Raw genomic sequence first — 14,041 nt, forward strand, 5'->3', positions numbered from 1 at the left:
ATCAACTCAGATCAACTGTCTTGAACAGAAGACATTCTAAAAGCAAATGAGATTGAAGTAGCCAGTTTTACATGAAAAAGAGGCTGCAAAATACACTGAGGGCAATTCAAGCATATCGAAGTTTTGCCAAACAGAAGGGATCAAGTACAATGAAACATATGGTACAAATAGGAAGTGATATCTGAGCTCTGAATGCAGGTGCTAGCAACAGTTCCCACAAATTCAACAGCTGTGATACATTGTGGGCCGACTACATATTAGGACTTGATGTGTTTTGCAAATGTTTAGGAAAAGTGCTTTGGACTTCACATGTTCTTCTAATTATTTATTAAAGCAGCACCCCCTTACTAAATCCTTATAGTAGTATATCTTCTTTGAGGCTGACACAAGATCTGAAGTTCTATCAAATCATTTTTGAACCATGTGCAGCCCTCCCTATAGTCCTTCCAATGTTATGGAAGTGGGATTCATGAACATTTCTTCACTTAGCTAACACAAACATCTTTTTGTTTTCAATTAAATGTCTAATATTAGTATTCTCTTTGATAACCTACTCAGTCTGGAGATGTGCCAACGTGTTGACTTCAGGATTTTTAATTCCTAGACAGCATGGCAAAAAAAGCTGAAGAATATGGGGACTGAAATCAAACTCATTTGGGGAAGGCCTCTCAGCGAATCCATTTTCCATTTTCTCTTTAGTTATTATTAAAAAACTTGATGCTGCAGTTCTATATAATCTCACACTGAGTAATATCCATAGGACTTCTGCCTATAAAGCTGTAGTTCACTTTGAATTTTTCTTCCTGTTTAATCTTAATATTTTCAAGTTTATTTCAATAATTACCTTCTGGCTTCAGAATGGGCCAAGCACATTAATACCACACATTCCCTAAAAGACTAAATATTTTAATGTTTGTTTTTAAAGGTTTATTTCTGCTAAGGTTTTATTGCTCTTGGCCCAGCATCACTAGGAGTCTCATGTAATGTTGAGAAGTCAGTGCCAAAATTTGCCCCTAGGAGAAAATGTGCATTGCTCAACAAACAGATCCAGTGTCTTTTAATTTCCTATAATACATGGCACTTCCTGGAAGGACTAAGCAGAACCCTTTTCAATATCAACTGCAGAATTTTTAAAAAATCAGGATGACTGAGACTTAGCTATAAAAAAATAAGGTGAGCAGAAAATGTCAGTTCCTAAAGATGATCTAGTTATACTGAATCATCTGTAGAGTAGCATTTTGTAGAGTAGGCAGGGACAGTGAATACTACTATCCTCCCTACCCATCCACAAATTCCATAAAGAGATTTGTCAATTAAAATGCACTGTGCCTATATAAAAATGCATAGATTCATGAAAATTATAAACAAGAATCTATATTTCTGTGGGCTAAGGGATGCGGTGGCTCAGTGGCTAAGACACTAAGCTTGTCGATCGAAAGGTCGGCAGTTTAGTGGTTCGAAACCCTAGTGCCGTGTAACAGGGTGAGCTCCCGTTACTTGTCCCAGCTTCTGCCAACCTAGCAATTCGAAAGCATGTAAAAAATGCAAGTAGAAAAATAGGGAAAAATTTCTTACGATTCGCTTTTTTTCTTCGTCAATTACAACACATGGACGAAGAAAAAAAGCGAATCATAAGAAATTTTTATCAGGAACTATATGCACAGGAAGAAATTCAATTGGGAAAAGTGAAAGAATATATAAATAAATCCAACATTCAAGAAATAAAGGAAACTCAAAGAGAACTCTTGAACAAACCAATATCGATGTCAGAATTAATGGAAGCAAAGAAGAAGTTGAATAACAATAAAACACCAGGTCCAGACGGCATTCCAGCGGAATTTTACAAAATCGAATACCAGCCAATAGATGACATTTTATTACAAGTCCTAAATGAAGCAATCTTAGAAGCCAAAATTCCTAAATCATGGATTGAAACAATTACCACTCTGATACCCAAAGAAGACTCAGACCTCACCCAAACCAAAAACTACAGACCTATATCACTTCTAAACGTAGATTATAAACTATTTACATCAATCATGGCCCAGAGAATGAAGAAAATTATCGTGAATTACATCCATCCTGATCAAAATGGATTTATTCCAAATAGGCAAATTGATAAGAATACAAGAACAATAATTAATATACTGGAATATTATGAGCAAAAATCAAATGAAAAGATGGCTCTACTCTTTCTTGACGCACAAAAGGCATTCGACAATCTTAATTGGGGATTTTTAATATTGCAATTAGAAAAAATGGGAATAGGCGACAAATTCTTAAATATGATTAAAACAATATACTCAGACCAAATAGCAAAAATATGGATAAACGGAGAGACGACAGACCAATTCAAAATATCTAAGGGAGTGAGACAGGGATGTCCTCTCTCTCCTATATTATATATATTAGCATTGGAACCACTGTTGAATGAAATTAGGAACGACAATGAAATAAAAGGATTAAAAACAAAAAACCAGGAGTATAAATTACAAGCATTCGCGGACGATGTAGTATTCATTCTAGAACGACCAAAACAATCAGGACTGAATTTACTAAGGAAGATAGATCAATATGGCGAAGTGGCAGGATTGAGAATTAATAGACAAAAAACAAAACTACTAACCAAAAATTTGACAAAAACCCAGGAGAAAGAGTTGGAAGAGACATTAGGAATACAAACAACAACAAAAATAAAATATTTAGGAATCTGGCTCACCAATAAGGTATCATCCCTCAAAGAGGATAATTACATCAAATTGGCCAAACAAATCCAGAAGGACTTAGAGGTATGGAGTAAATTGAAATTATCACTACTAGGCAAAATTGCTTCAATTAAAACGACAATTTTACCAAAAATACTATATCTATTTAGAACAATTCCGATAAACCCAGGAAAATCATACTTCAGAGACCTTGACAAAATGATATTAAAGTATTTATGGCAAGGAAAAAGAGCCAGGATTAAACTGAAACACCTACAGGACACTAAAGAAAGGGGAGGCATGGGACTACCAGATTGGCAAACCTATTACACTGCAACAGCCTTAACCTGGATTAAGGATTGGATGACACTCAAAGATAAACGAACACTAGCATTAGAAGGATTTGATTTGTCAAAAGGCTGGCACGCATTTCTATGGGAGGAAAAACCCAGACAACATGAACACTTCAGGAGACATTATATCAGAGGAGCACTGGCAAAAATTTGGATTGAAATAAGGAGAAAGCATTACGACAAAATCCCAAGATGGCTATCAACCATGGAGGCCCAAATCTACCCGAACACAATGGACACAGACAGGATGAAAACCTATGACGAATTGTTGAACACAGAGGGAGATATGAAAACAAGAGAAGAGCTGAGACAACAGGGCACGGATATTGATTGGTGGCCGTATTTACAGATAAAATCAAGATATAAAAGTGATACGGAAAAATTTGGAATCCAAAAAGAAAGAAATGAATTAGATAAAATTATAATGCAATCAGATGATAAATTAATAACTAAAATATATAATTATCTATTAAAATACAAATTGGAAGAAGAAGTGGTGAAGGAAAATATGATTATTTGGGCTAAAAATTTTGGATATAATATTAACCTAGAGAACTGGGAAAAAATATGGAAAGTAAATACTAAGCTGACAATGTCCGTGCCCTACAAAGAAAATACATACAAGATGTTTTATAGGTGGCATCTCCCCCCTGCACGGTTGGCAAGGATGTTTCCCAATACTAATCAGAACTGTTGGAAGTGTAAAATACAGAAGGGGACCTACTACCACATGTGGTGGTCATGCCCTAAAGTCAAAAAATTTTGGAAAACAATTCAAAGTCAGCTGGAAGAAATTACCGCCCAAAAAGTACCCCTCAGACCGGAAACCTACCTACTAGGTATATTGACAAAGGACTATAAAAAAGAGACACAATACTTGATAATACACATCTTAACCGCAGCTAGAATCGTCTTCGCACAAATGTGGAAATTGGAAAACACGCCACCAGAAGAGAAAATAATACAAAAAATTATGGAATGTGCAGAAATGGATAAATTGACCAAAGAAATACAAGGAAAAGAAGATACAGACTTTTACTTAATTTGGCAAGAATGGTACAAATGGTTAGATAAAAAAGACATGAAAAAAGAGAATACCACCCAAGGACACAAAAATAAGCAAATAAAAGGAAATATCGTTTTATAAACATTGATACAAGATGAAAGATAATATATATAGATATATTGATATATAATTACCGAAGTAACTCTACTTTCAAAGTGCAAGTTATATGACTTGATTTCATTGTATAGTTAGTTTATGTCTAGTTTGTTTTAACGTCTATATGTGTATGTTTGTTTACAATAAAAAATTAAAAAAAAAAAAAATAGGGACCACCTTTGGTGGGAAGGTAACAGAGTTCCGTGCGCCTTTGGCATTTAGTCATGCTGGCCACATGACCATGGAGACGTCTTCGGACAGCACTTCGGCTTTGAAACGGAGATGAGCACCGCCCCCTAGAGTCAGGAACAACTAGCACAGGGGTGGGCAAATGTGGCCCTTTTACAACCTGTGGACTTCAACTCCCAGAATTTCTGAGACAAGCTGTCTCAGGAATTCTGGGAGTTGAAGTCCACAGGTTGTAAAAGGGCCACATTTGCCCATCCCTGGACTAGTACATATATGCGAGGGGAACCTTTACCTTTTACCTTTATATTACTGTGAGACAAGCAACCATGACATCGGTTTCCTAGTCTGGTCTACCTTGAAGAGGGCTGATAAAAGGGTCTGAGCTGGTTGCATTCTTCATATTCTCACAGAATCCTAAATGTGTCCTTGGCTTAAAAGAGTTCTACTCCTGCTAATATTTATGCCTCCTAAAAATGTCTTCATAGCACTCGGAAGGGATAGCCCTACAGCTTGGCTAAGAAAAGGACAAAGATTTAAAAGCGGATGGGGTTTTTTCCCCTGGAAACATTCAAGGTTCAGCCTCTACTGTACTCCATTATTTAGAAATCAGTTACTAACTTTTCCTTCCCCGGAGCTAGCAGGCCTCTGGATAGTCTACGTATCAATGAAGCCATCAGATGGAATCAGCGCTTCCAATCAATCGGTCTACAATAAAAACGTTCCAAAAGGAATGCAGTGGAAGCTGACAATACCTCCTGATGCTGGTTGACAAAAGGCGCTGTGTCCAGCTGGGCTGATTCAATGCCATTTGTCAGCAGGACAGAGAAGAAAAGACACCACAGGTGGTGAAGGGGAAGACGGAGAGGCAGAAAAATCTTTGCAGACTTGCACATTGTCTCTTGTCACTTGCAGGCACAAAGGGTAGGTTGTGTCACTGCAGAGTGGCAGCAGTGATATTAGTCCCAGGTGTGGTGCAGGGATGAGAAAGAGAGAGAAAGCGACAGACAGGCAGAGTATTGCTAAAAGAACAATGAAAAGCAACTCGGGTTTTTAAAACTTAAAACTTTTTTTCCCCACAGACTCCAATATTGCAATACCCTTTAAAGTGACAAATAATAATTTCCGTTCAAGAATGAAGACCCATTGATCTAAAACATTTCACTATTCCATCTCTTCATTTAATTAAACTGTAGTTTAAAAGAAGTACAGACTGTCACACATTCTTAAACTTCTGAATAAATCACAGATGGGGAAGTTTATCTAACACTGCAGAACACATATAGCATATTACAGCGTGATAGATTGTATGCATCAGATCTCTTTTTTAGATTTGTCTATGCAATAATGCAGTTTGGGGAAAATGCTGTTGAAAGGAACGTGTGTATTTGATATATTTTTAAAAATCTGCATCATAGCAGACACTTTTAGGGAGCATTGTGTGATGGCAAAAGCCAGAGCAATGAACTACAGACATCTACTGGCTGCAGAAATCAACTTAAAAAAATATAACCCAAGACTGGCAATAAAATTATTTCATACATATTAAGCATGCAATTTAGGCAATCTTTGCATAGATATATAGGGCTAAAATTTTAAGTAAAAACAATCTAAGGTAATGTAGAATAGCTAATCTAAAAATGAAGCCAAGATACTTTAAACCAGTATAGTGGTCAGGGAATTCTGCGAGTTGAAAATCACACAGCTTGAAATTGCCACAGCACTGCTTTAAAGCATTCTCACTTCCTGGTGTGTGATTATATTTGTCTTTCATAAACCTTCTTTTTAGGTGCTAAATAATATATCGACACTTTAATTATTTGTGTTTGTCTTCTTTTTCAATATTTTCTATAATAAAGTTTTGAATAAACTTTTTTTCAACAATATTTTTAAAAATCTAATTGCACTGAGTTCATGACTTAATCACCACTGGACAGCAGCTTATGCCCTTTAACATTTTTTCTTTGTTTTGGGGAAATAAGATGTAGCTAGTGTTCTTATTGCAATTCTTTATGGGATCGCTTGACTACAGATGAAGCCGCTTTTTTCATACAGCATAACCAAATGTCTTCAAACTTGGCTTGAAAATATTGTATTCTACATCGAAAATATCACCAATACAGAGAAAACAGAACCCTTGTAAATAGTTGAATAATATTCTAGGATTGGCCTAATGTATGTTTTATAAGCCACATTGTAAACTAATCTTCCTTAACCTCCTTTTTCACATATAAATGAAATTCTATCTGGAGGCACCAATGTAGATGAGAATTCTGAAAGTTGTAGAGTCACACATTTAAAGTACCAGGTTGGGAAAATGTTAAGAAGCAGAGTGAAATAGATTGGACTTCTCAATTGGGTTCATTGTATTTTCACTGCCAAAGCAATGTTTGAGAGATTTTCTTTCTTATGTGCCAAAATAACTTACTTTCATTGAATAGCAAAATGGGCACTTTTTCTACTTTATACTTCAAGTCACAAAATGTTTTGGGACAATATGTAACTGAACATGAAAAGGCTGTTCCTGAACTGTTCCTTTCTATTTAAATTTGAAATGTTTTTCTTTTTAATAACAATAATTTACAATCAACATGTTAGAAACCCTTCATGATTGTATGAAATGCAATCCCCCCCTTTTTTTAAAGGCAAGGCTATTATTCCTGCTAACAAAACCATAAATGGCTCAAATGATTGTGATTCTCCTGTTAGAAAACAGCTTGACATGTCAGGTTGTCCACTTCAACTACCACTTAGACATGAAAAAAAAACCCAGAAAATGGTTTCAACAAAAGGGCTTCCTGTTCTATAGGAACACACCTGAAAGAAGAGGTGAAGCGTGATTCTCTTTAAACAACAGGCTCCTACCTATTGATAGAAAATGGAGCAATACTCCTGATAAGAGAAGCTTTTGCACCCAATTTAGCAGCTTCCACGGCTCCATGAAGTCGGTAGAGCACTGTTTTACCATAATTGGTGTAACGCTGGTTGTAAACAATAATCTTTCCAGGGGCTTCATGAGCTTTCTTGTGTAGGTCGTCAAAAGAACTTACTACCAACACTTCTGCTGTAATACCTGGAAATGAAAAACCAATGTTAGAAATACAGGCCAAGTTTTATTTTTATTTATTTATTTATTTATTTATTTATTTATTTATTTATTTATTTATTTATTATTTAATTTATATGCCCCCCATCTTACCAATATAGCAACTCTGGGCAGCTTACAAACAAAAATAAAATAAAAACAATTACAATTTAAAAAGAGTTACATAAGAACTAAGATCAAAGTGAACAGACGGCATGGGGGTGAGATCTTCTTATCCCATCAACCATCTCCAGTAAGATGTTAGCAACATTTCGGGGTAAAACAGTCAAATAACTGTGGAAATGTCTTTAGTTACTTTAAAATGGATTAGAAGCCTCCAAGTTAGAATATGTGAAGGAGGAAATGACAAATCACTTCCAAAAGCTTGCTAAGAAAACTGCAAGGACTTATCCTGGTAGTTGCCAGAAATCCTCCTATCAATGGTTTGCCATTGATTCCTTCTTAGGGCTCAGAGAGAGTGACTGGCTCAAAGTTCCCCAGCAGTCTCTCATTTTCTAGTTTGATGCCTTAACCACCACACCAAAGTGGCTGATATTCTGTCTTGGAGGCTTCTAATCCATTTTAGATGCCAAAATTTTTTTCCAGATTACTTATGCAATATGTAGTATTCCCTATGACACTTCTATGGAAGCAAAAGTTGGACCTTAAGCTGCCCCCAGAGATAAGGAGAATCCAAGACCTCGGTGCCTTCCGCCGGCCCTTAAAACTTTCTTTTTTCAGCAAGCCGGGCTGGCTTAACATATTTTTAAATATTTTTAATTTTTAATTGGTTTGTCATTTTAAACTGGGGCCAAATTAGTATATATTCTTTTAATTGTTTTTAATGTTTGCATTGTATGTTTTTATCTGGCTGTACACCGCCCTGAGTCCCTCGGGAGAAGGTGCGGTATATAAATTCGAAATAAAATAAAATAAAAATATAATAAATAAGGTACAACACTTAATGATAGTCATAGGGTACAAATAAGCAATCAAATTATATTAGGAAGCAGTCGATATAAATCGTAAGGATACAAGCAGCAAAGTTACAGTTATACAGTCGTAAGTGGAAGGGGATGGGTGATGGGAACGAGGAGAAGATTAATAGTAGTGCAGACTTAGTAATTAGTTTGACAGTGTTGAGGGAATTATTTATTTAGCAGAGTGATGGAGTTTGGGAAAAAACTGTTCTTGTGTCTAGTTGTTCTGGTGTGCAGTGCTCTATAGCGTCGTTTTGAGGAGTTGAAACAGTTTATATCCATTTTCATATCTCTTCCCATGTTGTACAGTTTGGCCTTAGGAACCATTGTCAAGAATTACAGCAGAAAGGAATAGTGGGTGAAAAGGTGCAATAGAAGTTTTAGATTAAAGATATAATATATAAACCAAAAAAGTATCTGGTATGAATTGTATTTTGCCCACATGCTTGGAAAAAAAATAGGACTGCTCCAGGGCTTGCAAAATGTCTGCAAGAGGCTTCCTACAGCCCATGAACTGCTTGCCCCCGATTCAGGAGAACAAAAATTAATCAGGCTGTAGGAAATGAGGTTTTGACTTTTGCATCCAGAAACAGGTAAGAAAGGCATGAAAAATCTAATGGGCTCACTTTCCTGGCTCTCAATCTAGTCTTTTTTTTTTTTTTTTGAATGCAAGATGTGCTGTATTTGCGTACTCAGGTCAAAATCTACTGCTGCTATTGTTGGCATGTAAGTGAAGTAAACTGATAGGCTTCAGCCACTCTTAATGAGTAAGAGTTTCGGCTGCATGCCTCAAAAACATCTTGGTGACAGGAGCATGCAAAGCTGGAATTAGGCCAGTGGAGAGGAAGCCAGAGATCTGGAAATTTTCATTTTCCACTAGAAAAATCAAGGTCTCTGCAGGCTGGCACTGCAATCTATGTGACATATCAGCTTTCAAAACTAATGAGTAGAATTGACATCAGGTAATTCATCCCAGCTCTCCATTTATATCCTCACCAAGTGATAAAACATAATAACATGGGTTCATGATTGCTCATCAAGGAAGAAAGAATAGTAGCAATTCTTGACAGCTCCTTGTAATAATGAAAGATGCTTCCTGCAAATAAGATCTCAATATCCTGGGTTCCTTTCACAGTTTATGTAACAAACTTCTTCAACTGGCGTCTTCTAGAGTTGTGGGGATTGCAGGGCGCAGAATTCCCAGTCAGCATAACAGAAGTAACAAAAATAATAGAGCCTCTGCTCTGCAGCTGACTGCCCCTAGCAACCCCAGATGGCAAGGATTCCTGTCCAAAATTCTGAGAAGCTACTACAGGTCACTGCAAAACAATATTGAGCTACATGAAACAGCTTCCTGTGAGTCACATTTCCAATATTTTTGAAGGGCAAAAGAGCTACTCTAAAAATTATTCCAAATTTGGTTTTCCAGCTATATGCCTAGTTTCTAATGAAAAAAAAACATGTGTTCTAAATACAACATACAACAATAGAGAAAGAAATTGAATAACAGTGCTGTGACTCAGCCAATGATTCATAGGATTTTAATGGATGTAGGACTGAAAGTATCTCCATGCATCTACTGATGATGGATCATAGCAACACTTTGGAATTGTTGCTGTTGGACTGTCCACAGTTGCTTCCCTGGTTGAGACATACTCAGGGGGGTTGCTGGGGAGCCTCAAGATCAGGGTTCAACATAAATCTAGATCAATTCTGCTTTTTCAGTTTTTATTCATTTATAATATAAAATACAAAAATACAAAAGCAAATAGTAGGAAAAATAGGGGAGGGAAAGGGGAAGGGAGAAGTGTAGAAAAGAAGGGGGGAAAGTGTTGACTTCTGACTCTCTCTGGTGCAGTAGAATAAGACAGTAGCATCAAACCTCAACTTTTTACTTTCACATAATAGTGTAAACTAGCCATTTCTATAACAACAAATCTATCTAATCAGTAAAGCCCAAAATCAAAGTTTCATTTTTTTCCACCTCAAGCAAAGTCCAGAAGCGGTTTCCCAGTAGAAACAAAAGTACTTGTGTCAATTTAGCCATCTCTGCTAACTCCATCAACTTTTGCAATCATTCGTTCATTGTGGGAATTGAAATGTCCTTCCATTTTTGTGCATAAAGTAGTCTTGCTTTATGTACAAAACATATATAACATCAAAGTTCCAAATTCCACCCCCACCCAGTCTTTTCCAATCAAACCCAAAAGAAAACTTTCTAGTTTTATCTTTATATTTACTTTCAGAATTTTATGTATTAGAATATGAATCCTACTCCAATATTTCTTTGCTTTATCACATTTCCACCATAAATGATAAAATGATTCTTTTACATTTATATTTCCAGCATTCATTTGAAATACCTTTATATACATTCTTGATAACTTGTCTGTTAAATACCAATGATACATCATCTTATAGAAATTCTCTTTTAAATTGTAATGTAATGTAAATTTTAAATCTTTTGTCCACATATTCTACCATTGTTCAAGCTATACATTATATCCAAAGTTCCTTGCCCACTGAATCATGCAATGCTTTACATATTCACTTTCCCAATTCAATTATACTGGATCAATTCTGGAGTTGATCGGGATGTTTGGAGGATAGATCCCAAGGAGAAAAGAGAAGTTAGCCATCACTAGTGAATAATGAAGAACAATGTTCAAAAGAAATACAGAAGAAATACATATAGACTTTAAAAAGCTTTGCAATAAATTGCAGGAGTATCAATCTTTCTTCGGCTTTAAGCTATTGATTTAGTTGTCTCTTAGAGGGCTTAAGTTAGGCATTCCTCTATCCTCAACTTGCACATTATACAAATACGAGTAGGGCAGTGGTGGGTTTCAATTTTTTTTACTACCGGTTCTGTGGGTGTGGCTTGGTGGGCATGGCATGGATTGGTGGGCGTAGCTTGGTGGGCGTGGCAGGGGAAGGATACTGTAAAATCTCCATTCCCACCCCACTCCAGGGGAAGGTTACTGCAAAATCCCCATTTCCTCCTGATCAGCTGGGACTTGGGAGACAGAGAATTGCCCTTCCCATGTATATCTGGCTGCCTGAGCTGGCTGTTGAAATTTTCTTCCATGCTGAAGTTGAGACTGCATTTTCCAATGCTGAAACACATGAATGGTGGTGGCACTATTCACAGATATTCCCCAGCCCACCTCCATTTCCCCACGCTGCATAATAGGAGGGATGGTTCTGTTAAGTGATATTCTATTAAATTTTCCCAGTTTGCTCTTCTTTGTGAGAAGTTACAGAAAAGACCCTATTCCAGAGGTGGGTTTCAGCAGGTTCTGACCAGTTCTGGAGAACCGGTAGCGGAAATTTTGAGTAGTTCGGAGAACTGGTAGTAAAAATTCTGACTGGCCCCACCCCCATCTAATCTTCCTTTTTGCCACAGGAAGCAACCATCTTGGGTTTTTCATACTTCAGGGATGAACACGATGCAGTCCAAAAAACAGATCCTTTTCTCTGACATCTTTTTTATGATCCTCCAGAGCTGGGCCCCAAAAGGTGGCATTTTATGATTTTAAGGGTTCTTAAATCAGTGTTCCCCAACTTTTCTGGTTTTGCAGACTAGCAGGAGGGGGGGGAGAGGGGATGGTTCCATGGGAGAGCCTGCTGCTCGCACAAATGGAGCTGTGCACATGGGCATGCTCGCCTGCCACTTCCACGGCCAGGTTGTGAATGGGCCACAGCCCGATACTGGGGCTTGGGGACCCCTGCATTAAACCATGGAGAACACATGGGCTTCAAGTCTGACAATTCCCTAACAAGCAGAGCTACTGAGGTTGAGAACTATTAAATAAAAAATAGGCCATATTCCAAATAAAAAGTAATAGTAAGGGTAGCAACAGTTAAAAATCAGGCAGTCATTACCTTCGGGAGGAGTTGCAACGCTCCCACCAAGCCCCAACATGGCAATGATATGATTGTATGGTTTAACCATCATTGCACTCTCTTCACCCCTTTCCCAGTGGGGTATTTTTACTGGCTCCAGGTGGACATTTTCTAAGCCATTTTTCCTCAAAGCGTCCTCCATGTACTGGATAGCCAGTTCTAGATTTCTAGAACCACTCAATCGTGGTCCAAAAGTGTCCACAAACAGTGCCAGCCTTTCGTAAGATCTATTCTGGGCCTTGCCATAAACCGCAAGTTTGATAATCTTCTCAGCAACGTCCGAATAATTGGCTATTTCTCTGTCAATATCGCCAAATGTTCTTTGGTGGCCGTAACTGGTGTTGCTTAATAAACAAGTCATGCTTTCAGAAAATAGGCAGATGGAGATCATTAAAAACAGAAGCTTCATTTTTCTCTATTATTTGTGAACCTGTAGGAGGAAAAAAGACAATATTACATTACAAATCAGCTCAGCAAGTTTTAAGTTATGAAGCGCGACAGTCTGAAAACTAATCCAGTTAAGTAATGTCATATGACAGTGCAGTGACAGAAATTAAGAGGTTAATTTTGTGATGTGAGGAGAGGGGAGAACACAAAATCTCTGCAGCCATTGTCCACTACGTAAAGCGCAGGCAGAGACCTACTTTTTGAAATGGAGAACTAGAATCCCTAGGGAAAGTAGTACAGGAATGCCTTCCTTTTCCGGTGCCCCTTTTCTAAGAACCTCAGATTTAGATATAGTTTGGCAACATCAACCCTCCCAACCTGGTGCTATTTAGTTGTGTTGTACTATAATTTCCCATCTCCAATACATTTAGAGCAGTATTTCTCAAGCTTGGCCACTTTCAGATGTGTGGAATTCAGAATCCTGATAGCTAAAAGTCCTCACATCTGAAAGTGGCCAAGTCTGAGAAACATTGTTCTACAGGAATACTATACAAACAGATTAAATCTTATTTCCAGTCTTTTAGACAGCATTTAGCTCATGCTTTAGTCTGGTATTTTGTACTTTCTTAAGGCTTTAAAACGTAACGTGTTCGAACATTTTAAAAATAAAACTGAAAGCAGGATTTTTTTCTAATATAAACATTTTTAAAAGAAGGATGTTTTTCTAACAGAAACCACCTGAAAAATTAAGATGCAGAATTAAAATCAAATATTGTTAAATATAAAAGAGGCCAGAACTGTTAGTCATTCATTTCAATACAGTATTAGTCAGACTTCAAATGGAATGTCAAATATTTGACAGGTAGTCCTTAACTTATGACCAGTCACTTAGAGACTTGCTGGAAGGTATGTGGGACTTCCCTCAATGTACTTATTTCCCTGTTCCAAAGTTCTGAAAGATGGATTACTCCTGTGATCATGTGACCATATTTCAGGTGTTTGGCAACTGGCCTGCATTTATGGCTGTTTGCAGCATCCTGCAGTCAGATGACCACAATTATGATGTTTTTGCTGAAAATCATTTACTTCTGGGTTTTGGCAAAAATGCCCCACAGCAAACAATGGGTTTACCTAATCATTGCAGCAGTTGCTTAATGGCTGTGACAGTTTAAGCAGTTGTTTAATGACTCCAGAAGTTGCTTTATAACTGACAAAAAGTCATAAAATCAGGCTGCTCATGTGGTGACCTGGTTTATGACCATCACAACTTACAACCT

General features: G+C 37.2%; 1 protein-coding gene across 1 annotated transcript in view; it reads right to left on the reverse strand.

Moving 5' to 3' along the window:
• CPQ (carboxypeptidase Q) overlaps positions 1-14,041 on the reverse strand; it is a 165,768-nt gene that overhangs the window by 125,651 nt on the left and 26,076 nt on the right. The window contains exons 2-3 of the mRNA XM_070942106.1: positions 12,357-12,807; positions 7,272-7,479 (exon numbers count right to left, since the gene is read on the reverse strand). Coding sequence (XP_070798207.1) covers positions 7,272-7,479; positions 12,357-12,786 — 638 coding nt within the window. The 5' untranslated portion in view covers positions 12,787-12,807. The remainder of the gene's footprint in view (positions 1-7,271; positions 7,480-12,356; positions 12,808-14,041) is intronic.

This window comes from Pituophis catenifer, unplaced genomic scaffold (genome assembly GCF_029215685.1).
Source record: "Pituophis catenifer annectens isolate HBS135680 unplaced genomic scaffold, rPitCat1.0.hap2 SCAF_3, whole genome shotgun sequence".
Taxonomy (NCBI): Eukaryota; Metazoa; Chordata; class Lepidosauria; order Squamata; family Colubridae; genus Pituophis; species Pituophis catenifer.